General features: G+C 50.2%; 1 protein-coding gene across 2 annotated transcripts; it reads right to left on the bottom strand.

Annotated features, from left to right (window-relative positions):
* Window positions 1–1252: 1252 nt before the first annotated feature.
* On the bottom strand, window positions 1253–27127 carry ATOH8 (atonal bHLH transcription factor 8). 2 transcript variants are annotated; one of them, XM_054391502.1, is made up of 3 exons: window positions 26732–27127; window positions 11574–11765; window positions 1253–2841 (listed from the first exon to the last, which is right to left on the bottom strand). In XM_054391502.1, the coding sequence occupies exons 1-3, from the start codon at window positions 27125–27127 to the stop codon at window positions 2836–2838; spliced, it is 594 nt and encodes a 197-aa protein (XP_054247477.1). In that variant the 3' UTR covers window positions 1253–2835. The 2 variants fall into 2 exon arrangements, with proteins under 2 accessions (XP_054247477.1, XP_054247475.1); XM_054391500.1 differs by lacking the exon at window positions 1253–2841 and adding an exon at window positions 10592–11036.
* Window positions 27128–27288: the final 161 nt, after the last annotated feature.

Genomic DNA, 27288 nt, shown 5'->3' with positions numbered 1-27288 from the left:
CAGAAGACAACAGGTTTGCGAGTAGTGATTGGACTCTGTTCAAAGAGAGAATCACAGAACCACAGAGTGGTTTGGGTTGGAAGGCACCTTGAGAGCTCAGCTAGCCTGATACCCCTTAGTGAGCAGGGCCTCATCCAACTTGACCTTGAATGCTTCCAGAGGTGGGGTATCCGCTACCCAAGAGGGCAACCTGGGCCAGTGTTTCACTACCCTTAGAGTAAAAAATGTTTCACTGTTACCTAGTCTGAACCTACTCTCCTTCAGCTTAAAACAGTTACTGCTTGTCCTGTTGCACAGGTCCAGCTAGAAACATTGTCCCCATTTTTCTTAGAAGTCCTGAAGGCTGCAGGAAGCCTTCTCTGCCCAGAAATGCCCATGGGCTTTCCTTAGCCTGTGTGTGCTAGCGTGGGTTAAAAGACAGGTTGTCCTCATTGCTCCTGCTCAAACTCTAGATGGGAGAATTGCAGCATGGCTCCACCTAACACCTGCAGGCCTTTAGGCTATCTTTGATGCTGCGGTTTTATTCTGCTGCCCACCAGCTCCCTTTCTCTTCTCCTTTGGGTGCTGTGTTCAGCTCTGGGCCCTCACTGCAGGAAGGACATTGAGGGGCTGGAGCCTGTCCAGAGAAGGGCAATGAGGCTGGAGAAGGGCCTGGAGCCCCTGGGCTAGAGGAGGGACTGAGGGAGCTGGGGGTGTGCAGGCTGGAGAAGAGGAGGCTGAGAGAGACCTCAGTGCCCTCTGCAGCTCCCTGAGGGGAGGTTGGAGTGAGGAGGAGGCAGCAGGGGAGGCTCAGGCTGGCTCTCAGGAAATCTCTCTGCACTGAAGGGTTCTCAGACATTGGCAGAGGCTGCCCAGGGCAGTGCTGCAGTCCCCATCCCTGGGGGTGGTCCAGTAGCCTGTGGAGCTGGTGCTTAGGGCCATGGTTTGGTGCTGAGCCTGCAGTGTTGGGTGGAGGGTTGGCCTGGATGAGCTTGGCGGTCTCTTCCAACCAGCTGGATGTGTTCTGTGATTCTGTGATTCTATTCTCTCTGGCTGGCTCTCCTCTGTGAGGTGCAGCCCCTTGCTGGTTTGCAAGAGCAGATGCACTTTAAGCCCTACCCCTTGACATGGGTGCATACACCCCAGGAGTGTTTCCTGTGGCCCATGAGATCTGCCCCTCTCCCTGTTACAAGATGAAAAGCTGGCCTGAATGTAATGAAAGACAGGATTAAAACCCATGCTTTAAGAAAGAAAAACACATGGCAATCTAGAAAGTTATTTTATTGGGCTTCTTCTAATGACTAACAGTGAGGGCAGAGGGATATAACGAGCTCCTGGGAGGGAATTTGGACACAACCATCCCTCAGGTGTCCCAGAAATCAAATAGAAGACATCTGGAGCATTCTTACCAGAAAGTTTGTCCATCCTTGCCTGGCAGCAAGCAGGCCATCACCATTCAGCCTGGCACCCTAGACCCAGACTGCTCCAGGGAGCTCAGGCTTTGCATGCTGGCTCCCCAGCTTGGTGTTCATCTGCCAGCTGCTCAACTTGGGACATAAATAGGCAGGCACTGAGGAGTTCAAGCTTTGTCTTTGTGGCAGTAGAACAGGGATTATTCTCTCCTCTGCCCCTTGATGTTTGCTTATCCCAGCCTCTCACCCCCCAGTGCCTGGTTGATGCTCAGCCAGAATCAGACACCTGAGTACCTGATTCATGCTGATGTAGCCAGGATGTGACCCTGACCTCACAAATAACCCTGCCCTTTGAGCAGGGAACAGAACATCTCCTCAGTGTGCACACCCTTGGTTTGCTTTCCCTTGGACACAGAGCTCTGTCCCCCCATCATTAGCAGATGTCTTGCACACCAACTGCATTACCAATAAGTCTGCTTACTCCAAGCAAACTTTTCTCAATCTTTTCTCTTTTTTTTACTTCAATTTGAAGTGAGAGGTACAGTGCAGGCTTCAAACACTTTTGCATTTCATGGGCTGCTGATCACTTGAAGAACCCCAGGGGCAGAAGCTCCCAAAGCTGAACGCCTGCCACGTTTGCTGCGCTTCCTTCTGATTAGCCGAACTTGCTTCTGATTTATTTGTTCTCTTGACATGGCACTGAGCTTTCGCTTACTTACTTTTATTTATTTGTTAAAAAACAATAAAATAAAGCCCTATCTCCTGTCTCAGTTCTCACTTTGTGTCAGTATTTCTACCCTGTGGATGTGTTGCACAGGCAGGAAATTGTGCCAAAGGCAGAACTGCAGAGTGGCTCAAACAAAGAAGCAAACCTGAATGCTGAAGCATGATTTGGTGTTGTCCCAGCTCTTGCCCACACTTGAACACTGGTGCCAGGGCTGCAGGCAGAGGAGTGTGGGCAGAAGAAATAGGAGGCAACTCACAGGGATTCAGAAGTCCACATCTGTCACCGACAGCTGGCTGGTCTGCTCACCACCATCTCTGACTTCTCTTTGGCTCAAAGATTTAATGTTAAGGCAAAAATAAGACACAGTGTAGAAGCTCCATCAAATCTTTGGCACAATAGCAACAACAACAACAAATTACTGTACACATAAGCTGAAAGGGGAACATTTCCAAGTTAAGCAAAGGGAAAAGTGCTAATTAAATTGCACATACTAAAAGGTGGCTGGCTTAACAACAATAGGAATCCTCGTCCTTTTTTTTGTTTTCTTTTCCTTTTTTCCTTTCTGTTCCAGAGCTTAAGAAAGTTCCTCGGCCAACCATCATCTTGAAAAGGGACTTCTGCAAAAAGCTGCTTGCAGTCTTCATCTGGATCATGCAAGATTTGCCAAGAACAGATGTAACTGTCTGGAAGCTCTTCTGATTCCTTCCTTCCTGGTTATTACTCCTGGAAAGAGAAAGAAGCCATCAGGAGGAGGAACACAGCATGTCCTGGCAGCTCCTTGTGCCGATGACTGTCACTGCCATGTGCTGGGATGTCCTTGGGGACTGTAGTCTATAAGACCTCTGCAAGCCAGGATTGCAGAGCAACCACCGTAGGCGCCACAACAGTTGTCAAAGCACACACAGAGCAGAGGGATGGACAAAGAGCAGACAGGGAAGGTTTAGAGAAAAAATGTAACTGGGTAATTAGGTGCTGGCTGTTACTGCAAAAACCATTCTGATGGCAAAGTCCTGCTTCTGACAAGACCTGCAGCTCTGGGGGTCTGTTTGCAGCTTCAGAAGCTGATCTCAGAATTGCAGAGGGAAAGCAAAAGAGTTGGGAAAAGCTGGATTTGTGCAGAGGACAGAGTTTATTTCTGTTTCAGTGACCACATTTACTTTTCTGCATGCATAGCTTCTCAGCCTGCAGGACTGTAGCTTGTCCCTTATGCCTGCAATGCCCCTGGAGTCGTGGCTGTGGGCTGTGCACTTGGGTAATTTCATTTGAGTCCTCAGGAAAATGCACAACTCCAAAGCAGCTTCAGACAGTGAAAACCTCCTCTAACCCCCCTTGGACACTATAAAGTAAGCCCTGCAAATGCCCCATGAACAATCAGTAGCATAGTCCAAAACAGTAAAATCCTCTGAGCCTGCTCTCTCATGAGACCACATCTCCATTGTCCAAACTCCTTCATCACATGGGCTCCTAAATCCTCCTTTAAATAACTTAAGAATTAGAAACTTGGAAATAATCTCCCATTTACTGAGTCCAACCACTGTTTCCTGCTTTTTGCCAGTGGATTTAAGAGTCCCTCAGGGTGCTGTATGGCTGCTGAAGGACCTTTGGACACAGACATCAATTCCCTGGACAGCTCAGGCATCTTCCTGACAGTCTTAGGTTAAACTCCTTAAAGTTTGGCCTGAAAAACATATTTTCCTCACTCCATTGTGTTTCAGTACTGCATCTCCTTTTCCGTCACTGGGTGTTAAAAGATTTGCAATGTTTTATTTTGTGTTTGATTCCTATCAATAGGGCAGCTGCTTGTGAGATCAGCCATCACAGCTCAGTATCCACACCAGACCTAGGGGCAGGAGGACCTAAAATCCACCTTGCCACCCCCTCCTGCAAAGTGCAGACCTTGGGAAGCACAGGATTGCCCAAGGACCATCAAGTTTTCCCTCAAGCAGAGTATTTTGCTGAGAGAGTCCAGAGCACCCTCCATGCAAGAAATGCTGGTCTGCTGAAGTTGGGGTCAGCACATCTGGATACAGTGGATGAGCCAAAACTGAGAATGTACCTCATGATTCCAATGATTATCAGTAAGGAGGTGCCTTTACTGAGTGTCAGATACTGCCTGGTGCTTCTTTGAGCAGGAGAACATAAAAACTCTCACTCTAATTCAAGGCCTTCCATTTGGGATGTTCGATAAATGAGGTTTAGGTGGAATGACAGCCTGGTGTATTATAAATGTTTCTGTTGGGAACCTCCTGAAATGATTTTGCAACAATAAATAATATATATTGATAAGCTATAATAGAGAGGTCAGTTGTTTAAATTTTCCCACATGCAAAGAAAGTGAAGAAGAAAAAGGAGGGCTAATGACTGCTGTCACTAAAAGACAGCAGACAAATCTCCCCTGCTCCTCACTGCAGCAGCAGTAACAGCAAGAAAAACCTTTTCCACTGCTGGAATGAATCTCTCAGCAATAGCAGCCTCATGCCCTAAGCTGAAGTCACCAGAATCACAGGGCTCTCAGTTCCTGCTCTTGTGCCTCTGATGCTCTCTAAAGGACCTGAGACTGCAGTTAAGGCCTGCATTTTGTCAGACAGCCCCTGCCCTTTTGCCGTTCCATGCTGATTAAGAGCACGAGGGGGTTTTGGGAAGCAGGACCGTTTTAGGAAGGGAAGCCTCAAGGGCGAGTCTCTGCTCTAAGTTTTTGTGATTCATGGAACCACAGAATCATTCAAGACAGAATTTTTTCCTCATATCCAACCTAAAGCTCCCCTGGTGCAAGTTGAGGCCATTTTGTCTTGTCCTATTGCTCGATACTTGGGAGAACAGATTAACATCCGCCTCACTGCAACCTCCTCTCAGGGAGCTGTAGAGAGCAATGAGGTCTCCCTTCAGCCTCCTCTTCTCCAGACTGAACACCCCCAGCTCCCTCAGCTGCTCCTCACCAGTCCTGTTCTCCAGACCCTTCACCAGCTTGGTTGCCCTTATCTGGACATGCTCCAAATCGCAGATCAGCCACAGAGGGACAAGAGGGGATGTGTAGAAATGAACCAAGGCAATCTTCCCTCAAGGTGAAGGAAACGGAAAGGGGAATAGAGAGATCCCTCTGCAATGTGCTGGAGGAGCTCAGCCTCCACCACTGGCACTGCTTGCTCCCTCCTTACAGGCTGCCCAGCGCTGATCATGGGTTGCAATAGGTGGGAACAGGCTCTGTTCTTCTTCCCTCCACCCTTTTCTACTCCAGCCAGGAGCTCTGAAGACAGATTTATGAACCAAGGCCTGCTTTAAACTAATGATATCAGAACTCCTATGGCTCTTCAATTTGACAAGTGGCCCAGTGACCCTGGTGAGTTTGCAGCATCCCAGAGCATTTCAATCTCTATAAATCAAAGCACTTCTGGAACTGAGTCAGCTCAGTTCTCCAAGGGCTCCTCCTGTCTCCTCTACTCACATTTTAGTTCTGCTCATATCTGTGAAGTGGATCTTGCTCTGTACTGGTAATACCCTCACCACGGAGAGAATGGAGCCTATGCTGAGCTGCTGCTCCCATCACGGAGCAAATCCTGGGCCCCAGTCTTTGTGTGATGTAATGTGGCTGCTCCATCACCTCCTAAAGCAAGGGGGGCTTTGCGGTGCTGCTGTACAACAGTGGGGTCCCACATCACATTCCTTTTGCTTTCTGCTCTGCTCTTTGAGGTACTGATGATGCTCAACACTCCAATGGTCCATGGCAGGGTGTGTAGTGCCCTCGGGGATGCACATAGCTGCTGTCACCTTCCTGCCCAGCAATGGGTGGACTTGCTCATGGACTTGACCCTTAGCCTCACACCTTTGCCCTGGTGTTTGGGGTTGCAGGGACATAGACACAAGCCAAGAGTGCAGGATTCTGTTGCAGTGCTTACAAGGCCTTGTTTTTAAGCAGGTCTGTTCCCCAGGTGCACAACCTTTCAGCAGGGCAGAGAGAACCTATGGCCAGGTGAATCCAGGGCCCCCTTCCCCAGGGATGCTGCTCTCCCACTGCTCTGCAGAAAGACAGACGGCTGGGAGTGGGTCACTGCGTTCCTGTGGTCCAGCCCCTCTCTGGGGCCATGGGGAAGCAGACTGGCTGGCTGCCCGCTCTGGCATGCAAGTCCTAGCAGGGAAATGAAGCTATTTTTAAAGAGCAACCTCTGCTAAGTTAAACTGCAGGGAACAAGAGGTTGAACCTCATTATCAGACCCCCCCCTTCCCACACAGGACAGGAAGCCACGAGGAAGACTTGCCGTGGGTTTCACTGTGCTGGCTCCCAGCGCCGTGTGATAATCAATGGCAGATGATGGGGAACAGCCAGGATCCGCCGTGCACACCACGGGCTGGGAGCTGTGGCTTTATCTTGATGCTCTGTCTAAATAAATCAGGAGTCATGCTACAGTGTTATCAAAAAAATATGCTCCAAGTGAATGTTTTCAGTGCATACAAATCAGCCTGCCACTACCATTTCTCTTCTATAACACAAAACCTGCAGGGCAACATGCCGCGGGACGGCCTGCTCTGAATGCTTCCAGTGGGACTGGGAGCAATGCTGTGAGCAAGGCAGCCGCCAGGCAGCAGTCAGGCATGGCAGAGCACCCCCGTAATTGCTTTATGTAACACAGCGATTACAGACACCATGTGCATCAGGCTGCGACAGAGGCTTTTCAGCCTGTATATGCTTCTGCAGAATTGAATGGCCCTGGAATGTGCACAGAGAGAACAGTTTTAATTTTGAATTCCTTGTGTCTCTGTGCATCCACACACAGGCACAAAACCAAGAAACTAAATTCCAGCTGAAAACTTTTATTGGGCTCCAACTGCTCTCCTGCTATTCATAACACAGTTTCCTCTCTCACAAAGAGACCTTTTGCATGAGTTGGCCTTTGCTTTTTTTTTTTTTAATGTGCTTTTTTCTTTTTTTCCCTTCTGCCTCACTAACAGCTGCTTGCAGTGTTGTATCCTGAGTGATGATGAGGTTCTGAAAGTGTTTTTTTGGAACAGATGGCCAGGAGAGAGCTGGGGAATGTGCCAGCAGCGCGCTGGGGAATGTGCCAAGTCCCACAGTGACTGAGGACTCTGGGTTCCAGCTCGCGTGCCTTTCCCTTGCCCTCTGCCCTAAGTGGCGCCAGCAGGACTTCCCAGCTCGCGCTGCGAACATCTGGAGTCTGTGACTGCCAGAAGAGCCTGGACAGGGGGAGGATGAAGCAAAAAAACATCCCTCCCCCATCCTGCCTGCTCCGGCTCAGCTCCCATGGCTGCAGAGATGTTGCTGCCTAACACAAGGACTAATCAGAAGCAAAGAGGAGAGGGAAAGAGAGGAAGAAGAGAACCCAGCCATGGGAATTTGGGGGATTTGCCTTAGAGTTCAGGGGTTCCTTTTATGTGCTGGGTGCTGGGTGTGTTGTGCAGGGTATTTGTTAGATGGATCTTACTCTGCGTAGAACAAAGTGCTGTGTTTTAGCTGCCTGGTGGGGAAATAAGGGCTGCCCTACAGCTCTGGGTGCCTCATGGGGAGGTAAAGTCTGGCCCATAGCTCTGTGGGCTGGATCTTGTGGGGCTGCGGGGGGCTGCAGTGCACTGCTCTGTACTCACAAATCCACCAATCTGCAGGAAGAACACCCAGCCATGCACCCTAAAGCCCTGCACTGACCCATAATGCCACCTTCCTGCAGGGCATCAGAAGTTGGCCCTGGAATCAAAAGGCTCTAAAAAGAGACTCTGCCAACAGCATGCTGGACCCTAAATCCTGCAAAATCTGATGACCTCTGGCCACTCAATGTCATGTCCTGTGCAGAAACAGGGTACTCCAGGGATGAGAAAACTTGGTCTCCACTTTTTCATTCACATCTTTTCACTGCCGTATCCTCAGCACTCCTGGGGAATGCTTTTGGTTGGAGCCAAGGGCAGATTCCTCCCTTTTATCAGGACATTCCCAGGACGTTCCCCTTGCTGTGGTCCCAGTAGGACTCGGGGCTCTGTTGTAATTCAAATCTCTGATGTGGTGTGATTCCTGCATGCACAGCAAAGGGGAAAGCTCGGTCCAGATCAGTTGTAAAGCCAAGCAAAAGGCAGGTTTAAAAAATGAAGACTATAGTCAGAATTCACCACCCCTTACAGAGCTATTGTTTTATTTTTCAAAGGAAAAGGCAATGGAAGCCCTGCAATTACTCCTTTTGCTGCTTACAAATACAGTCTCCCATCATCAGACACCATTGGTCAAGTCTCAATTGCAACAACTAAAATCACTGTATATCTGAAGTCAGGACTGGGAAGGGTATTCTTTTATTTTCCTAACCAAGTTTGAAATGTTAAAGTCAGTTCTTCTGATTAACAAAGTGGAGTGAAAATGGCTGGGGAGGGACAGAAAAATTTCTATTGCAACAGGAAAGTCTGAACAACAACCTAACTTCACAGACAGCAGACAATTTGCCCTCAAAAACAAAGCAAAAGGCAACATATAATCCAGCAAGAGCAACATCTGGAGCCCCTGCCTGCCAAAACAAACTGCAGGCAGCAAGCTTTTTGTGTGAAAAGCTGATGGTGCCACAGCACATCACATGGAGAGCTGAGAGAGCAAGCAGGAGGCACAGCCTCAGCAGAGTGGAGATGGCAGGAAGTGAGGGTGCTTTGGTGGAGCTCCAGAAGCAGTCTGCTTGGGCTTGCTGTGATTATTTTTTTCAAGAGAGAATAAAAAAGGCAACCCAAAAAACAAAACCAAAACTGTAACAGTGACCCCAATGCTGGTATCTCAGAAGAGCTGCTCAGCAGGCAGTGGTTTGCAGCCCTGATTAAAACCACACACAGCTCAGGAGAACGTGCCCACGTAAAAATTAATGAGGGTGCCGTGATTTGGAGCCAAACCATTGCATCCCCATCCAGTTGCCCATGTGAGACCTCCCAGGAGAGACATCCCTTCACACCACCTGACATTCAGAGCCTGGATATTCCCTGCACAGTCATTCTGGATCTGTAATTTCCCTCTGACAACAACATTTCCCTCCCTCATACTCAGGATGCTGTTGATTTGCTTGGCTCAGGGAGATACCAAAATGAGATCTCCCCACCCAGGCTTTGCATCCATTCCTATCTACTGGGAGTTGCTGGTGTTACTTAGTGGTACCTACTGGGTTTGGCTTCATTGTTAGGTGAATGTGCTCTTGCCAGCACCTAAGCAAGTGCTGCTGGAAATAAACTGGCATCTATCAGCCAGGGGAATCCACAGGCTATTGGGCTGCCCTAAACCGGACCTTTCCCGAAGAGCAGAAATGCATTTGTGAGACACTTTCCAGACAGAAAATCCAGGCAGAGCAGGGGCCAAGTCCCTGCTATAGGTACAGAGACCAGTTTGCTTTTTGGAGGGGGCCTTGGGGAAGAGTTAGGCTGGGTGTCCTTTAAGAATGTGGAGGAAAGGCAGATTTTCTCCTGGTGATACTGCTTCTGTGGATTGGTGGTGGCCCTTGTGAGGGCGGGATGTGCTAATGTCCCACCAGAGCTTCATTGTTCACAAGCTCTTGATGGGCTTGGGACTTTTCTCCATACATCTGCTCCAAGCAAACACCACATGTGAAAGTTTTTTAATTCCTAATTTATTTTTTGAATTAAAGATAGGCTCACTGCTAACCCTTAGATGTGAACACCCTGGGATTTGGAGCTGCCTGTAACGTGGCTCTGCGTTTTCCATCTTTAAGCTTGTGTTGGTTTACAAAAGCCAAGACAATCGATCTCAGCCCATCAGGCACCCAAAGCCTGAACACCAGCCCAGATACCTGCTGACACCCCCAAGATGAGATTCATCCACTTTTCCTCCTCCATCTCCACTTGGGGAGAGGTCCCAAGACCCAGCTATCAATCTGCTGACACTCCGAAAAGGATGTTCATGCTCTTCTTGTAAGAGCACATGGGAAATATTTGTTCTGCCTATGACTGATGTTAAAAGATTTTGATTTCTAATGCAGTTTGTGGCTCATGGTGTCTTAGAAAGTCTCCTGCTTGCCTTTTATGACTGTGATAGTGCAGAGACCCCACTGAACTACAGGTTGGATATGAGGAACAATTTCTTTACTGCAAAAGTGGCCAGACATTGGAACAGGCTGCCCAGGGAAGGTGGTGGAGTCACCATCCCTGGAGGTGTTCAAAAAGTGAGGTGTGGCACTCTAGGACATGGTTTAATGGCTATGGAGGTGTTAGGTAGAAGGTTGGATTTGATGATCTTAGAGGTCTTTTCCAATCTTTATGATTCTATACTATTATATACTATTCTTCTTGCCCATCTCACCTTGGCAAGGAGACCCAACACCCAACCCTCACCTTGCCCTAGGGTTGGCAGCATCACACAGGTGTTCCTGAGACACTGCTGCCTGCAGCACTGCAAATCCCCAAATGAAGCTTTGGCTTTGGGAGGAGCATAGAAGCCCGCCGTGCACCTCCCAGCTTCAGCTGGTGCCATCAGCTGTGGGTGAGCAGTGCTGTGTCTCTGCCTTGCACTGCTCCAGGGCACAAATATAGGTAGTGACAGCGAGAGGAAGTGACAGGGAGTGCGCTATTGTGTTTATTTATAAACGGAATTGCTGCAGGATGATTTGATGGGCTAAAGAGGAGGAAAAGTGAGGAAACCTGCCCGAATCAGAAGCAGATCTTAATGACACCAAGGAACCAACCTGCTCCCCAGCTTAGCTGCCCATTCATCCATTAAAATCCCGCTGATTTATTATCCTGCCTGACAGGCGAGCCCAGAAAGCAGGGGGAAGTTCAATTCAAGTTTACAAAACTCTTCTTGTCATAAAAGCCTGAACAAAGACATCAATCACTCCTTTAATGCAGCCGTGTCACTCTGAGAGGGAAGCTGGCAGAACGCTCCGCTTCCTCCTCCTGCCGCTTGACGATGATTTCACCTAATTGGTGCAGTGTTAAGTAACCTAAAAGAATGCAAGGCATAATTAGACTCAATCTTGCTTCCTCAAGACACCCACATGTCCTGCAGCTCGTACATCTTATTTGTGTGTTTGTACCTACAACATCTCCAACATCTGTTGTTGCTGTTGGGCGTTTTTTCTTGGAGATAAGTGTTGGATTAAACAAAGCAGCAAAACAGGCAGGCCACTGTTTTGTGGGCTCCAAAAGGCAACCCGAGGGTTGGTTTAACAAAGAACAGCCCCAGGATGGCTCTAATAGGATCGGTCTCGTGTTAAAACACATGATGGGTGACTAATGAGAGGAAGAGCCCAGTACGGAAGACAGGGAGGAGAGAAAGGCTTTTGATTAGAGGGGAATGCAGGATCAGAGGGATGGAGGAGAAATGCTGAGAGAAAAGCAAGGGATAACAAAATCAGGGAGATTTCAAGAGGTTGACAAAGGAAGGCAACCACTTTGTTTCCCCCCCCCCTCTATTTTTTTTTCCCCTTTCCAAACTTTTGCTATTATTTGGGGAGCCAGGGGAGGAGGCTGTAACATACCTTCCTTTTTTTAGATCTTCCTTCTGCTTGTAAGGTCCTAGTGCACTGCTCCACGCATTCAGAGAAGCTCATGTTACTGTGGTCAGCGCTGTAATCCAGGTCTGCTAGTCTGGCCAGGGAAAGGATATAGTTACAGGCTATTCTCAAGATGGCCAGTTTGGATAACTTTTGACCATAAGAATAGCAGGGAACCTGGAAAGGGTAACAGGGAAAAAAAAATTAAAAATGAGACCATATAACCACCACATTTTGTGTGAAGCACAACAAAACAGCTGCAGGGGATCTTGCCAGCAGTTCTGAGCAGGAACAGGCATGCTGCTGGGCAAGGGCCATATGGTCCCAACAGGTTTGTGAGAACCCCCCACTGATCTCCACGGGGATGAAAGCAGCAAGAAGCCTCTTTACTTCAGCAGGGTAGTTCTGCTTGAAAAACTGTCAGGATATAGACTCACAGAACAGCTCAGGTTGGAAGGGACCTTAGAGCTTATCTACTCCAACCTCCCTGCCATGGTCAGGGACATCTTACAACTAAACTCAGCTGCTCAAGGCCTCATCAAACCTGGCTTTGCACACTCCCAGGGAAGCGGCATCCAAAGCCTCCCTGGGCAGCCTGTTCCAGAGTCTCACCCCCCTCATACTGAACACACATCATGTACAATGTACACCAGAAGACACATTTATGGAGAGAAAAGGTGGATGCTAGAGGGCTCAGGGCAGAAAGGGGAATACTCCCCAGCACCATTCTGCAGTCTGGAGCACTCCCATAGCCCAGGACATCTGCCTGCCTTCCAGCTGGCTCCATGGAGGCCCTGCTTTCCTCAGAAACCTGTAATCTCCATGCCACCAAGTTAGTTGTTCTGAGTAACTTACTCCCCATGAGCAGCCGCAGTGCTGTCACAGGTCTTGCAAAATAAGGCAACAGAGAGCACATGAGCAAGTTTATAACAGTCTGGTGGGTTTGTGCTCAAACAGCACTGGTCTCTGGTTGTTGTGCTGTTGGAGGAGCATGACCTGGAGGAAGCAATTCCTACTGAACTACCCCATCACATCACTTTTCCTCCCAGCAGAGACCACACCAGAGCCTGCTCTGGCTGCATCTTACAGAATTTATTTCTTTACCCTTGAAGATTTCTAGAGTAATGGGGAGCATTACATTTCCAAGTAAACAGCATGTCCTGGACTACCCGAGCAGCACTTGTGTCCTGCTGCAGGAGGCCGGCTGCTGGCAGCTCCAGCAGAGCCCCTCACACATGCTCTGCTCTAGGCACAACTTAACCAGAGGCCTTCTGAGTCCAACAGGTTTGGGGACCCAGTTGCTAGTTTGAAGAATTGCTAAAGGTCACTGAGCCTTTCATGCACAAGAGTCCAGAAACCAGAGCTGAGCATTTATCTGAAATCCAACCTAGCCACTCAGGTTGTCTGGCTGCCTATCAGGCTAAGTTTTCATACTACATTAATCATTGCAGTGCCTCAATGTCCCTCTACCATCTTCCTCCGTACAAGCCTCCATCCTCCCCATCCCTCTAGAGTGTCACACTGCTTAGGGTCAGAGATTTTTTAATGCTTCTTGCCATGCTCACACCTCAGCTTCTCTCTTCTCTGGAGACACAAAGGCAGGCTTATCCCTGGCGCAATCCCTGGCCTTTCCAGAAGGGAAGATGGGTTCAATCCCGCCACGAACCCCACAGCAGCCACGCGCAGATGCCAAGGGGGGAGCAGAACAAGTCAGGCACATATAGGATTTCCCCAAGTATTCTGCTAGGGTCCAACTAAAGTCAGCTACATGACCTCAGCTAGATGTGCCTTCCCTGCATTTAGCAACCCATGATAGATCTTTTTTGTTCACAGCTTTGGTTTGGTAAGCTCCTGGCAGCTGACTCTAGTAATTGACTCCTGTGAGTTTGGAGCACCCACAACATTGCTTTGCAAAGTCTTCTCCCTAGTCTAGACAAAGTTGCCCTCCTTTTGTTTTGAACATTGTTCCTACTGTCAGCACCCCCAGTTCCTGTACTATAAGATGGGACAACAGGTTTTTATTCACCTCCTCAGTGACACGTTTTTGTCCTCCATCATCTCCTCAGCCTCTTTTCCAGGTGAAAAAGACCAAACCTCCTTTCAGACAGTTGTGTGGAAGCTACCCCTGCATTTGATGACACTTACTGATCTTCCTTGATTCTCTCCTAGTTCTTTTGAACCTGAGAGGATCACAACACCACACAGTATTCATGTTGTGAGTGCTCAGAACACCACACTGTACTGATGGTGCTCTATTTACTTAATAGATCCTCAAGTTCTCAATTCAGTGTAATATTCCTGTGATTGTAACTCCAGATTTGATTTGTGACCACTACCTTGAAGTTTCTCTTCTCTGAGATAATGGTCAGCTCATGGTCTGTTCTTTACCATGAGGATGGTGGAACACTGGAACAGGTTGCTCAGGAAGGTGGCTGAGGCCCCGTCCCTGGAGATATTCAAGGTGAGGCTGGACAGGGCTCTGGGCAACCTGATCTGGTGGAGGATCTCCTGACTGCAGAGGGGGTTGGACTGGATGAGCTTTGGAGGTCCCTTCCAACCCAGGCCATTCTGTGATTCTGTGGCTGCCCATGTGGAATCTGAGATAGGTGTTTTCCTACCTGATTCACTTCACTTTATCTATATTGTATTTATTTCATCACCATATTACTATCTAGTCATTCAGAGTCCTAAGGTCCTCTGTAATTCTCCTTGTACGTGCTGCCTTTAGCAAATCAGGGTACCCTTTGCTGGAGTAAGGGTAGACTTCCTATTACACCACTCACCTACCTTGCCAGGGCATTTATCAATCCACTCAGCAGCACAGCCTTTTCCCTACTTACCACTCTTTTGCCTGTCCACTGATCACAAATCCAAGCTAATCATTTTTTTCAAATGCTCCTAGGCAGGAGCTCTGCCCTAATACTTAGGAAAACCCAAAGCAGCTACAATTGGTTGGATCATCCTTATCCATGAGCACATGGATTATAATGCTGTTGACCCTACAGGCCCTTTGGCTGGTATGATATAGATGAGGTGCTCATCAGTATCCAACTTCTCCAGAAACAAGCCAACAAGCTTCACAAGACCTTTTTTTCACACACGCTATCTGCTATCCCTGAGGAAGCAGGGCATCATAGCTTGGATTGGAAGTGATCTAGTTCATCTAGTTCAGTTCATCTAGTTCAACCTCTTCATGCAATAAGAAGGGACATGGCAGAAATCTATTTATTCTCTGGGAATACCCAGTGTCACTGGTGGTAGTTGCACTGAGAAGAAACTTCCCTTCTGGCAACACCAACCTGAAAGATACAGAGTAATTGCCATGCCCCTCCTGCTGGAAATGGCATGGGATTTAAGATGCATCCTGTTAAGATCCCCTTTGCAAAGCTGGCAGCCAAGGAAAAGGCAAAGTGAAGTGCTGCCCCAATCTCTCCATCGCCTTGGACCTCTTGAGGTCCCTTCCAACCTCTGATATACTGTGATACTGTGAATGAAGAGGGATAGCTGGAAATGGTTGGAATCTGGTGGCTCAAAGGACCTCTTTTTGCCTCCTTCCCCCCTCCCCCCCCCAAATCTCTCTGTAAAAACCTTGCCTGCCCTTCTCTTCCAGCATTATGCAGCCACCATCTGTGCCTGCCCTCAGAAGCAATACCTGGCCCCCAAAATGCAATAAACTGAGAGTCACTTTGAAACAAGAGCTTGGGGCAGCACAAACACCCAAATCTCTTTTGACATAGATGTAACAAGAACAGTGGAGGTCCCAGATCAAACAGCAGCATGAAAGACCAAAGTAAGACAGAAACTAACATGGAAGGATTCAGTGAAATGTGGGAATAATTTCTGGATTAGAGCAAGAGGGAAGTTAAATGGAGTGGAAGGAAAATAGACCACGGAATCCTTAAGGCGGATGCACGGACGCTGCCCAGTTACAACACAAGAAGGCAGGCTCATGTCTTTCTTCCTCATCTGTTTTGCTCTTTCTTTTGTGTTTGTTTTTATTAGAAAAAGAAAAAAAGGAAAAGGAAAAGGAAAAGGAAAAGGAAAAAATAAAAATAAAAATAAAAATAAAAAGAAAAAGAAAAAGAAAAAGAAAAAGAAAAAGAAAAAGAAAAAGAAAAAGAAAAAGAAAAAGAAAAAGAAAAAGAAAAAGAAAAAGAAAAAGAAAAAGAAAAAGAAAAAGAAAAAGAAAAAGAAAAAGAAAAAGAAAAAAGAAAAAGAAAACCCCAAAATTGTTTTGTAGGACATTTGCTACAAATTCCAAGAAAGATCACAGTGCTAACAGAGCTGACAAATCCCCAAGGCTGGGATTACACAACAGTTTTCCCACAGGCTACAGCAAAACCCAAACAGGAGTTGCCCCATAGATCCACAGGAAGAGGTTCACCTTGAGCTCAGATACCAGCACGATGGGTGCCGGGCACCAGCATCAGCAGATAAGAGTTTCTGCCATGGTAACACTGTTAGAATAACTATTTTGTAGGAACCCTCCCTGTCTTGGCTCAGCTCCTGCCATTTTAATGTTTCCTTTTGAATTAAACATGGGAAATTGAGAGAGGAATGAGCCACTTAGTTCTAATCCAGATCCAAAGCTTCCCCAAGCAAGGAAGAGGTGGGGGAGCAAGGAAAGTGGACTTTGGTTTTATCTTTCTTTAACATGAAGGCAGCAGGAAAGATGTGACAGATTTGCACAAACTGGAGTAGAAGGTATCAATGCACACTTGGATGCCAAGAAATCTTCAAAGTCCAACCCAAACCAGCACAAGTGTCTTTGAAATGGAGAAATGTCTGATGCCAATGTGGCCACACAAGTGTAGCCTTCCCAGTTCTCATGGGGTCTGTGCTACACCGACTGTCAGCAGAGGGTGATGCCTGCAAGCCTCCATCATGCTCCTGCTGAGAACCAAGCCCCTTCCTTCTGTTACCTCCTTGCTCATCATGCCTGAGTGGAACAGACATCAGTACTTTGGTGGCAGAGCTGCAGGGACAGAAGCTGAGCAGGTCCATCACCAGGGGAAACCAGGGGAGAGTTCAAGTTCCCATGCAGTTAATGAAAATATTTCCCTTCTCTGAGCTCAGCATCACAGCTCAGCACCTCCCCTGCAACATTTGCAGTGACTGAAAAGGATTAGGAAGGAGCTGCAGCTGCAAACTCACACTGCTCCAGGGGAGTGCAGCTGTCTGCTAGAAAGGAAATGACACTGGCATCATCCTTGGCTTTGGGAGATTAGCACAGCAGTGGGCTGGGACCAGCAGGAACCAGAGCTTCAGATGTTTGTTGGCTGTGTCTGCAAAGGGCCCTGCAGAATCTCATGGGTCTTATCAGTGATCCCCAGGCTGGCAGGGGATGAAGCAATGCAAGATGAATGCTCATGAGACATACTCTTGTGCAGAAGAGCCCTTCCTTTGCAGGAAGATAGGATGTGACTGAACAGGTATTTTCCATTCCCGAGGTCTGTAATTCAGAGGCAGCACCCTTGGAAGACCAAAGATGTGCCCTTTGAAGCCCATGGGAATTCTGCTGCACACTTGACCAGAGCAGTGCTCGGCCCACAGCCAGCCCTCTTGAGGAAGCAGGTCTCTGCTGCAGCTCCTTGGATGGTCAGTGCCATCCACAAAGACACAGTTTTGGAGCTGATTCTTACCCAGGGCACAGAAAAGGAGGCTGTCAGATGAGACTGGTGAATGACTAGAGAAAAAGGGTGAAAGGGGACAATAACCACCCCTGACATATGAGGGTGCAGGCTGTGCTCACCATGACGGGTCTGTGATGAACAACCAGGATCACCCCATGGACTTCAGGAGCATTAAGCCAATTCACACCATTGAGCTTCTGGCTGGGTAGTTCTGTGTCCCTCCTGTCCTTACCAGTAAGATACAATTTCTATCAAAATTCTCTGGACCTGCACAGGTAATGTCTACACCACCAAGCCCACTCTGCTTTTACTGCATGACAGAAAGGAGAGTGTAGGATGCTGGGGATCCAAACCTCTCTGTTATTGTGCTAGAAATGGGACTTAGCAGCACAGACTTGCACAGATTCCCTCCACATGAAGGTCAGGCAGGGCACAAGCAGGTCCCCTCAAGCAGCAGGGAAGATGAGGTGGCTCAGAGCCCTGTCCAGCCTGGCCTTAAATATTTCCAGGGCTGGGGCTTCTATCACCTCTCTGGGCAACCTGGGCCAGTGTTTCATCAACCAGGCCATAATGATTTTCTATCTGCCTTCTATCTAGTCTAATTCTCCCTCTTTCAGTTTATGACCATCAAACCTTGTCTTGCCACAACAGGCCCTGCAAAAAATCTGTCTTTGTCTTTCTTACAGGCCCCTTTAAGTACTGAAAAGATGCAATAAGGTCTCCACCTCTCCATACTGAGAAGTCTGAACCTTCTCATCCTGTCCTCACTGCAGAGGGGTTGCAGCCCTCTCATTATTTTTGTGGGTCCACTCCAGATTGCTCCAACAGGTCCTTGTCTGTCCTGTGCTGAGGACTCCAGAGCTGGACACAGTGTTCCAGGTGAGGTCTCACCAGCATGGAGCAAAGGAGCACAATTGCCTCCCTCAACCATCTGTGAATGCCATGGTGTCAGATGCTCTGCAGAGGTCTCTTCTGGCCAGCAATGGGTAGCTATTTCATACCATTTGTGTGGGAGGATTTTGGTTTTGCAGCCCTGAGGACCGGGCAGCCCTGTGCTAGCAAAGCAATCACAGCAGCTTGAAAGACAGCTTCATCCCTGCCTTGCCACAAGCAGCAAAACATCCAGCCAGGGACCAAACCTAACTTCAAAATGCCAACAGGAACAAAAGCAGCAGTGCTCAGGGAAGAGCAGTAGTCCTGACCTTGGTCTCTGGGGTGGGTCCATGCTGTCCAATAACCAGCTCCCAGCTCCCTCCCAGCTCCTGGCTCCCTCATCACTCACATTGCAGAAACATGAGTTCACTCCTTGGAGCTAATGAACTGGCTTCCTCCAAACAAAACTTAGGTGTGGTGCTGGGTGAGTTCACCCCACTGCTCTCTTCCAAATGGCAGTCTGGTTAATGGTGCCCCAGGCCTGTCTCTGCTCCATTTTGGACAGTCCCCCTGCACTATTCCCCAGAGGTTTTGCACCCTCAAGGCCTCCTGCACATCCTCAAGGCATGCCACACACACCCACAGTATCATGCATGAAAAACATCACATTGCAGGTATTTTGAACCACCTCCTAAACCAGGAACTGTGCAGACGACTGCTGGGGTATCACAGGAGATACTCCTCATCTAGAAAATCTCCTCCAGAAGGGGCTACCCTCAAGAAAAACTGTTTCATAGAGTTACTGAATCATAGAATGGTTTGGGTTGGAAGGCACCTTTAAATAGAATCATAGAATCATAGAATCAACAAGGTTGGAAAAGATCTCAGAGATCATCAAGTCCAACCTATCACCCAGCACCTCATGACTAACTAAACCATGGCTGTAAGTGCCACATCCAATCCTTTTTTGAACTCTTCCAGGGATGGTGACTCCACCACCTCCCTGGGCAGCACATTCCAATGGCCTCTTTCTGTGAAGAACTTTCTCCTCACCTCGAGCCTAAACTTCCCCTGGTGAAGCTAGAGACTGTGTCCTCTTGTTCTGATGCTGGTTGCCTGGGGGAAGAGACCAACCCCCACCTGGCTACAACCTCCTTTCAGGTAGTTGTAGACAGCAATAAGGTCTCCCCTGAGCCTCCTCTTCGCCAGGATGAACACCCCCAGCTCCCTCAGCCTCTCCTCATAGGGCTTGTGCTCAAGACCCCTCCCCAGCCTTGTTGCCTTTCTCTGGACAAGTTCAAGAATCAAAATGTTCTTCTTAAATTGAGGAGCCCAGAACTGGACACAGCACTCAAGGTGTGACCTAACCAGTGCTGAGCACAGGGCAGGATGACTTCCCTGCTCCTGCTGGCCACACTATTGCTGATGCAGGCCAGGATGCCATTGGCCTTCTTGGCCACCTGGGCACACTGCTGGCTCATGTTCAGCTGCTGTCAACCAGTACCCCCAGGTCCCTCTCTGCCTGGCTGCTCTCCAGCCACTATGTCCCCAGCCTATAGCACTGCATGGGGTTGTTGTGGCCAAAGTGCAGAACCTGGCACTTGGACTTGTTGAATGCCATCCTGTTGGACTCTGCCCATGTGTCCAACCTGGCAAGGTCCCTCTGCAGAGCCCTTCTACCCTCTGACAGATCAACTCCTGCTCCAAACTTGGTGTTGTCTGCAAACTTACTGATGATGGACTCAATCCTCTCATCCAGATCATCAATAAAGATTTTAAACAGGTTTGAGCCCAACACTAATCCCTGGGGGACACCACTAATGCCTGACTGCCAGCTGGCAGTGGCACTATTCACCACCATTCTCTGGGCCTGGCCCTCCAGCCAGTTCCTAACCCAGCACCGAGTGCTCCTGTCTGAGCTATGGGCTGCCAGCTTGGCCAGGAGTTTGCTATGGGGGACAGTGTCAAAGGCTTTGCTGAAGTCCAGGCAGACTACATCCAGAGCCTGCCCTGCATTCACCAGGCAGTCACCTGGCCATAAAAGGATATCAGGTTGCTCAGGCAGGACCTGCCCCTCCTGAAGCCGTGTTGGCTGGGCCTGATCCTTTGGCATCCTGCAGGTGCGCTGTGATTGCCCCCAAGATGATCTGCTCCATAATCTTGCTTGGCACTGAGGTCAGGCTGACAGGCCTGGAGTTTCCAGGATCCTCCATCCAGCCCTTCTTGTGGATGGGCATCACATTGGCCAGTTCAAGACCCCTGCAGTGAGCAGGGACATCTGTAACTAGATCAGGTTGCTCAGAACCTCATCACAACAGGCCCCACTAAAGAGTCTGTCCCCAGCTTTCTCAGGGGTTCCTTTCAGTACTGAAAGGCTGCAATAAGGTCTCTGCTGAGCCTTCTCTCCTCCAGGCTCAATTATTTTTTTTTTTGTGGTCCTCCTCTGGACCCAGTCCAACATGTCCCTGTTCTTTCTGTGCTGAGGACTCCAGAGCTGGAGCTGTACTCCAGGTGGGGGCCTCAGCGCAGCAGAGAGGTAGAATCACCTCTCTTGACCTGCTGGCCACATTTCTTTTGATTCAGCCCAGGACATTGGTGGCTTCTGGGCTGTGAACACACGTGGTCATGTCCAGCTTTTCATCTACCAGTACCCCCAAGCACTTCTCCACAGGGCTGGGTAGCTATCATTTCCATCTCTGAGGTCCAATGTTTCAATGAGGAACAGAAGAACAAGTTTCATCGGAGATAAGGACATGACACCAGCCAAAGTCAGGCCTGGGTGATTTAGCCATCAGCCACTGCTGAGAGCAGAGGGTTTTCTGATCCCTTGCTCTCACTGCTTAGACACAAGACCTGCCCTGGTCTCGTGGCCAGTTGTGAGGAGCACAGCACTTGCATGGCTCCGCTTGCACCTCCGCATCCCACTGCAACCTGGGTGCAGGCTGAGGTACATCACTGTGTGGGCACACATGGCATGGGGCAAAGGACAAAGGGCCTGGGGCATCTCTGCTGCAGGGTACCATAATGTATCCAACCACCCTACCACAGGGTCCACAGCTCAGTAGAGTCTGAGAGTGGATTAAGGCAGGGAGCAGAGGCAGGACTCAAAACAGATTCTCCTCCAGGTTCAGCAGGAGCCTTAAGAAAACCCAGAGGTCAACTGGGGGTTGCTGCAGAAGGCAGAGCAAATTCCTCCTGACGGCAGTGGGATTTGTAGCAGAGGATAAAATCAATTAGATAGTGACTAAGAGAGCAAACCAGCCCCATTCTTGGTGACACACTGCCATTGTTTTTAGGACTTTTATTTTCTGTCTGGTTTCTCCCTTATTTTCTCTCCTCTTGCACTGCTTCAGGCCAGTATTTTGCCATCTTCTTTAGCTGTCCAGCCACAATGCCACCCTGCTTGGCCCAACCCAGGCTCTAAACAACCACAAATGACTCTGCAGACTGGCTGGCAGCACTGAGATGCCCTGGGCAGTGCCCTGCTGCTCAGCCACAGCCTGCCATGGTGGCACTGCACACTGCTGAGCATTGTGTGACTCCAGCTCTCCCAAAGCCCAGCATTATCTCTCCAACCACTACTGCAGAGCAGGGTCAAACCTTCCCGCCCAGCTGCCGCCCCCAGAAACGGCAAGAGGTAATGGAGGAAAGCTCTCAGCCTGCACACCAGGCAGTGAGGACAGGCCAGCATCACTGGCTGTGTATGGTGTCCCACCTGCGGAGGTGACAAACCACAGCTGCCTCGGGGATGACACAGGCAGCACACCATGATGCATCTCCAGAACAGTATCAGCCTCCACTGGCCTGTGGCTAAGGCACTGCTCAATCCACAGGTTCTGCATGCATTTAGTACCTGGCTTGTCCCTTCAAACCCCCTGCACCCATGCCACCCCACAGCAATACAACCTCCTCCTATGGCCTGGAGGCTGCTGTTCCTGACATCCCACCATGCTCCCAATGGGAGCAAGTGGGGTCTTTACTGCACCAATTTAACAACAAGCTACAGCAGTCACGTGCATGTCAGCAGCAAAAACTGACAGGATTCTAGCAGGAGGGAAAAACCTCCACTCCAGCCCTATAAAGAGGCCCTATAAAACCTTAAAACATCTCCAGAACCCACAGGAGCATGGAGAGTGAAGCTGGTAGCTGCTCAGGCAGAGGGCACCCTGATAATGCGGTGTGAAGAGTTAGGAAAACCTCCCTGTGCTTCAAGGAAAGATAAATGTCTGAGGCTGAATTTGCTGCCAGCACAGCCTCCAGCTTGCTGTGGCTCCATGCACTGCTTTCTTGAGGGGGAGCTGGACAGCCCTGCTCCAGAGAAAAAACAGATATTCAAGCCTAGGCAGGCTGCAGGTCAGGAAGGCTGCTGTGGTTGTCTCCATCCATGGAGGGAGGGTTTGCTGCCACCTTAGGGTCTGTCAGCGCAGCTAAGAAGCTTTATTGCAGCTTCACTGAGTGCAACATGCTGGTGGGATCTGGTTTGCTTGCATGTCTGCTGCAGTCTAATGGTGGAGAGCACCATCTTCTCCTGGGGGCTAAGTCCATGTGGTAATAAAAGTTAAGATGGCTCAGTTTCACACTGGGGAGATGCTGGAGTAAGAGATTCCTGCTGCCAAAAGAAGTTTGTGGACAAAAAAGGGATCCAAACTGCAGTGGCTCTGAAGATGGGTGGCTTTCTCTGAATGGTTGCACTGATTCATGAACTGGAACACTCACCAGCACAAAGGCCCTTCAGATGGAGGAGGAGATGACCTTGTTTTTTTGTGAACTCAATGTGTGTCTCTGCACCAGGGATGTTCAGATTCATTGGCCATCCACAATGGCAAGGAGAGCGAGAACATAAGGATGGAGGTGACAACCTGTCAAGTCACTTACAGGGGATACACTGCTGCCACACTGCAAGAACCCACTGACCAGCACCTGTCAGAGCATTCCAGGGCAGGAGACCCAGGTAGGAGCTGTCCAGACATGGGGATGGTAGCAGCACCAGCAAGAGTCACTCAGGAAGGCAGCAGCAGAGGGAAAGTGAAGTATAGCAGAAGTGTGTCCAGCATCTGGAAATGTTTGAGAGCAGAGGAGTGTTTTCCACAGGGAACTACACTGCCAGCCTCACGAGTCCACTGTCAGTTCAGGCATTGGTTGGGCAAATTCTTGTTGGGGGATTGAGGACGGGAAATCTCTTCCAGATAGACTAGATGAAAATGACAAATGTTATCTTCAAAAAATTAGAAAAGAGGGGCTGTACCCCAGCAGCATCTGCCCTTCAGTCCTACTACAGTGTTATGGCCCTATGGGGAAGGTAGCAGCTCCATAAAAACAGCGGTAGAGAGATTCTTGTTTCTTGTGGCCATGACACCAAGCGGCAAGCACAGTGGCAATGACATGTCTCTCCCAACAGCTGGCAGCTTCCTGAAGCCAGCAGCTGCCTGTCTACCTCCCACCTCGGACAGGGCCCTGGCTTCAGAGACAAGCCAGGGACAGCCAAGTGCTCAGGGACATGGCTGGATTAGGATCTCCTTGTGTGCAAAGTCTGTGGTCAGGTCTTCCGCCACCAAGAACTGGGGGCAAAGCCTTCCTGCCATCTGGAGAGCTGGCTGACACCAGCCAGAACATGTGTGCCATATGGACACATGAGCTGCGGCACAGAGGCGCCACTGACAGCCCATCTGCCCCACGCTGCCTGCCAGCTGCTCAGCCTTGGTGGGCTGCTGAGGCGAAGAAGGTGTCCTATGGGGAAGCATGGGTTCTTCTTCCTCCTCCTTGGGCATGGATGGGCTCCCCAAAGTGTGGCTGTGGTGTGGCTGATCCTGCAAGCACTGGAGTTTTATCTCATACATGCCAGAGAGGATGAGCATCTCCAGACAGGGTGGTGGAGGGGTGCATGAGTGCTGGGTACCAGTGGAGGAGCAGGGCTCCTACCTCTAGTGGCTCCACATCCAGCGGCCAAGCCCATCCCACAGGAGCACAGGGCTGGGGTGACAGTGTCCCAGCATGGCGCTCTGCCCTCTCCTTGCCTGCCTGTCTGTGGGGACAGACTGGACAGACTCAGAAAAAGCCTCACAGCTGCTTAAGAGCCTGACATATGATGACAAGGAGTGGACAAAGAGCTAGTTGAAGAACAAGAAGTGAACCAAAGTCTTCTCCGATGGCACACAGAGATGGTCTCCTGCTCAAGGAGGTCTTGTGTATGCTCTTGTATGTATGACAAGACGGCACTCACCCGAGGCAAGGCAAAGCCTCCCTACTGCATCTGCCTCTACAAACACATCTGTCCGCATTGCCACTTCCCAGCCCTGCTGGCCAAGATGTGACAGAGAGCAACATCATCTCCTCTGACTCCAGCTGCTCCTTGCAAACCTCTCTGCTGGTGCCGGTGTGAGCCATTTGAGTGACAAGCCAGTGACATGTGTGTGCAATGAAGCTGACTGTCACCTGATGTCACATACAGCATCAAGCATGCCGCTGGCAGCCCAGCAAGAAATTAATCCAAATGTCATCCAATGATGGTCAGGACAGCCAGCCCACCCCTCAGCAAATTGCTAGGAAACTCGCGCAGCAGGCACTGCCCAAGAACCAGTCCTCTTCTACAGAGCAAGCACAGCTCTGCCAGCATGGTCCTGTGCTGACCCTAGGGACTGACTTTCATGCGAAGAGAGGACAGCAACTTTTATCCAAGCTCTTTGGGCTCCCAGCGGAGTCCGGGACTGAAATGATTTATGGAGACAGGGCTAAGGCCAGGAATCTGAGGCTTTTCAAGAGTTGCCCATTTCCCCAAAGAGTGTGGCTTTAATTTGTTGCTTGCCTGACTTCTGCTTGAGGCTCAGCCTAGAACAAGATTGGCAGTGATTTGAGAAATCACTGCTACTTCCCTTTGTGGTTTTAGTGGTGTAGATGTCTGTCCACAGAGAGTGAGACTGACACTCTAGGCACATTACACAGTTGCTGAACAACCAAGATATGGAAGCAGCCTACAGACAAAGTATATCAGGTTCAGAGCTTGTGTCCAAAGGGGCACCCTCTCAGCACAGCATCCAGCACAAGCTGGATGAACATGATTGTAACAGAAGCTGTCAGATCCCACCACTATCCAGTCATTAAAATTGCTCTAGTTTAGATGCTCATCAGCTTCTCTCCTGACATGCAGCCTAAGTCTCAGCCTGTACTTCCTACCAAGGCAGGGGCTGGAAGTCTACTTGCAGAAATAGATGACTGGGAACGATTCATTCACGGGGTGCAGCTACCTAACACGCAGTTGGATAGGGCTGCAGGCCCAGGTCATTGGGATGGGCTGCAGGCATCTCACCTAAGATGGGAACAAAGCAGAGCTCCTCTAAGCAGAAAACAGGATTGAGTCCTAAAGCAAACACACTTGGGGAATGGGTAAGTAATGTCTGAAAGATGGTAGCCAAAAACCTGAGTGTGAGACCCCTGCAAGCAAACTGTGCTACTCCCATGGGGCTGGAGGCAACATCCTGGGAGAGATGATTTTCAGTATCTCTCACAGACTCATCTGTAGCTTACAGCCCTCCAAGATGGGAATAGGCCCATCTGCATTTACTGCAAAGGCAGAGAAGCTGGGACAGCTAGGCTTGTGCATTGTGACAGCACATCTGCCTCTGTCACTAAGCTATGACAGGCTGTCCACACACAGGAGCACAGGGCTGAGTACAGGGGCCAGGACACTGATCCACTCTTGTGGGGACGGACCTTGAGACTTCTCTGGATCTCTCTTCACTTTCAACAAGTTGGGAAAGTAATGGAGGAATTTTGTCCAAAACTACATTTACCTTTCAGAAGCTCCACTCTGCCAGCAAGAACATGTCTATTATTCTCCAGAGATGATCATGAGTAATTTCAAGACCTCTCACCAAGAAAGGTCTGCATTGTCCACAGGACAATAAATATAATTGGAAACTTAACTAGCAGGGGACTGCAACTTAACTCGAGTATCCCAGGCAGATGTAGAGCACACAGAAAATTTCAGAGGTGGCTGCAGGAGCCTCAAGGGCCCTGAAGGATCAGGCATCCTACAAAAAGCTAATGGGAGCATGCTGCTGCGCAAACTACCAGCGATCCTTGGAGGCAGCCCACCCCAGCAGGGCAGCGCCCAAGTACTTGTGCTCTCGATCCGGGAGCATCGTCCATCTCAAAGCTTGGCCAAGTGCCTCTCTCCACACTGCGTGTTCGTTCCCAGCACTCACAGACTGTTTCGTTTCTCACAGTTCTCCCCCCCTCCCCCTCCAGCAATCTCTCTCCAGGGAAAAAAAAAATAGGCCAAAAGTTTCTAACTACAAGCAAATTAGAAGCCCTTATTTATTTATCTGGAGTGTTAACACAGTTCTAGGGCTGGTACTTCCAGGCATTCTGAGCCGACTTCCCCTCCTGTCAGGCGGCCACCGCAGCCTCCCGCCTTCGTGACCTGCGCTGGCCCCAGCGGAGCGGCGCTCCCGAAGCCCCGCTCACCCCTCGGCGCCCCTCGGGTGGTTCCGAAGGGGCAGCGGCGGGTGGCAGGCGGCAGAATTTGCAAAGCGGTGCCCGACACTCCCCCCCCCCCCCCCCCCTCCAATCCTCCCCATCGCCCGTCTGCAGAGCCGCGGTTCCCGGCGGGGCCCCGACGCGCCGGCCGGCGGCAGGTACCTGCTTTCGCAGCGCCTCGAAGGCGGCGCTGATGGTGTGGACGCGGGTCCGTTCGCGGGCGTTGGCCAGCAGCCGCCGTGTCTGCTGCAGGGCTTTGATCTCCGGGGACACGCCGGACGCCTCGCCCGGCCGCGGGCGCGGGGAGGTGGCGGGCGGCGGCGGCCGGGCGGCGGGCGGCGGCGCGGGGGTGCAGGCGCTGCGCTGCTCCCAGGCGGGCGGCGGCGCAGCGGGGCACGGGGGGGCCCCGCGGAGCGCAGTCCGCCTCCCGCTCAGCACTTTGAGTTTCACGCGGAAGTCCCCGCAGCCCTGCTTGCGCCGCAGTCGTCGCAGCCCCCCGAGCTCGGCGGCGCAGAGGCGCGGCCAGGGCTCGCCCTCTGCCAGCGGCGTGCTCCGCATGGCGCGGGGCGCTACGCGGGTGCGCTCAGCAGCGGCTTCTCCGCCGCTCCGCTCGCGCTGCCGCCGCCCCGCTGCCGCTGCCGCCCATCTGCGCCGGCTCGGCCCCGGCGGGCAGCGGGAGCCCCGGCGGGCCGCGGGAGCCCCGGCGGGCCGGTCTCTCC

Source organism: Indicator indicator, chromosome 23 (genome assembly GCF_027791375.1).
Source record: "Indicator indicator isolate 239-I01 chromosome 23, UM_Iind_1.1, whole genome shotgun sequence".
Classification (NCBI taxonomy): domain Eukaryota; kingdom Metazoa; phylum Chordata; class Aves; order Piciformes; family Indicatoridae; genus Indicator; species Indicator indicator.
This window is presented reverse-complemented; position numbering and strand designations above follow the sequence as displayed.

What these genes read in the sequence shown, in the direction of transcription:
- ATOH8 (XM_054391500.1), bottom strand. Translation starts at nt 27,127, where the DNA reads ATGCGGAGCACGCCGCTGGCAGAGGGCGAGCCCTGGCCGCGCCTCTGC. An exon ending in TCGAGGCGCTGCGAAAGCAG is followed by an intron (nt 11,766 to 26,731) that starts GTACCTGCCGCC and finishes TACCCTTTCCAG; the next exon opens with GTTCCCTGCTATTCTTATGG.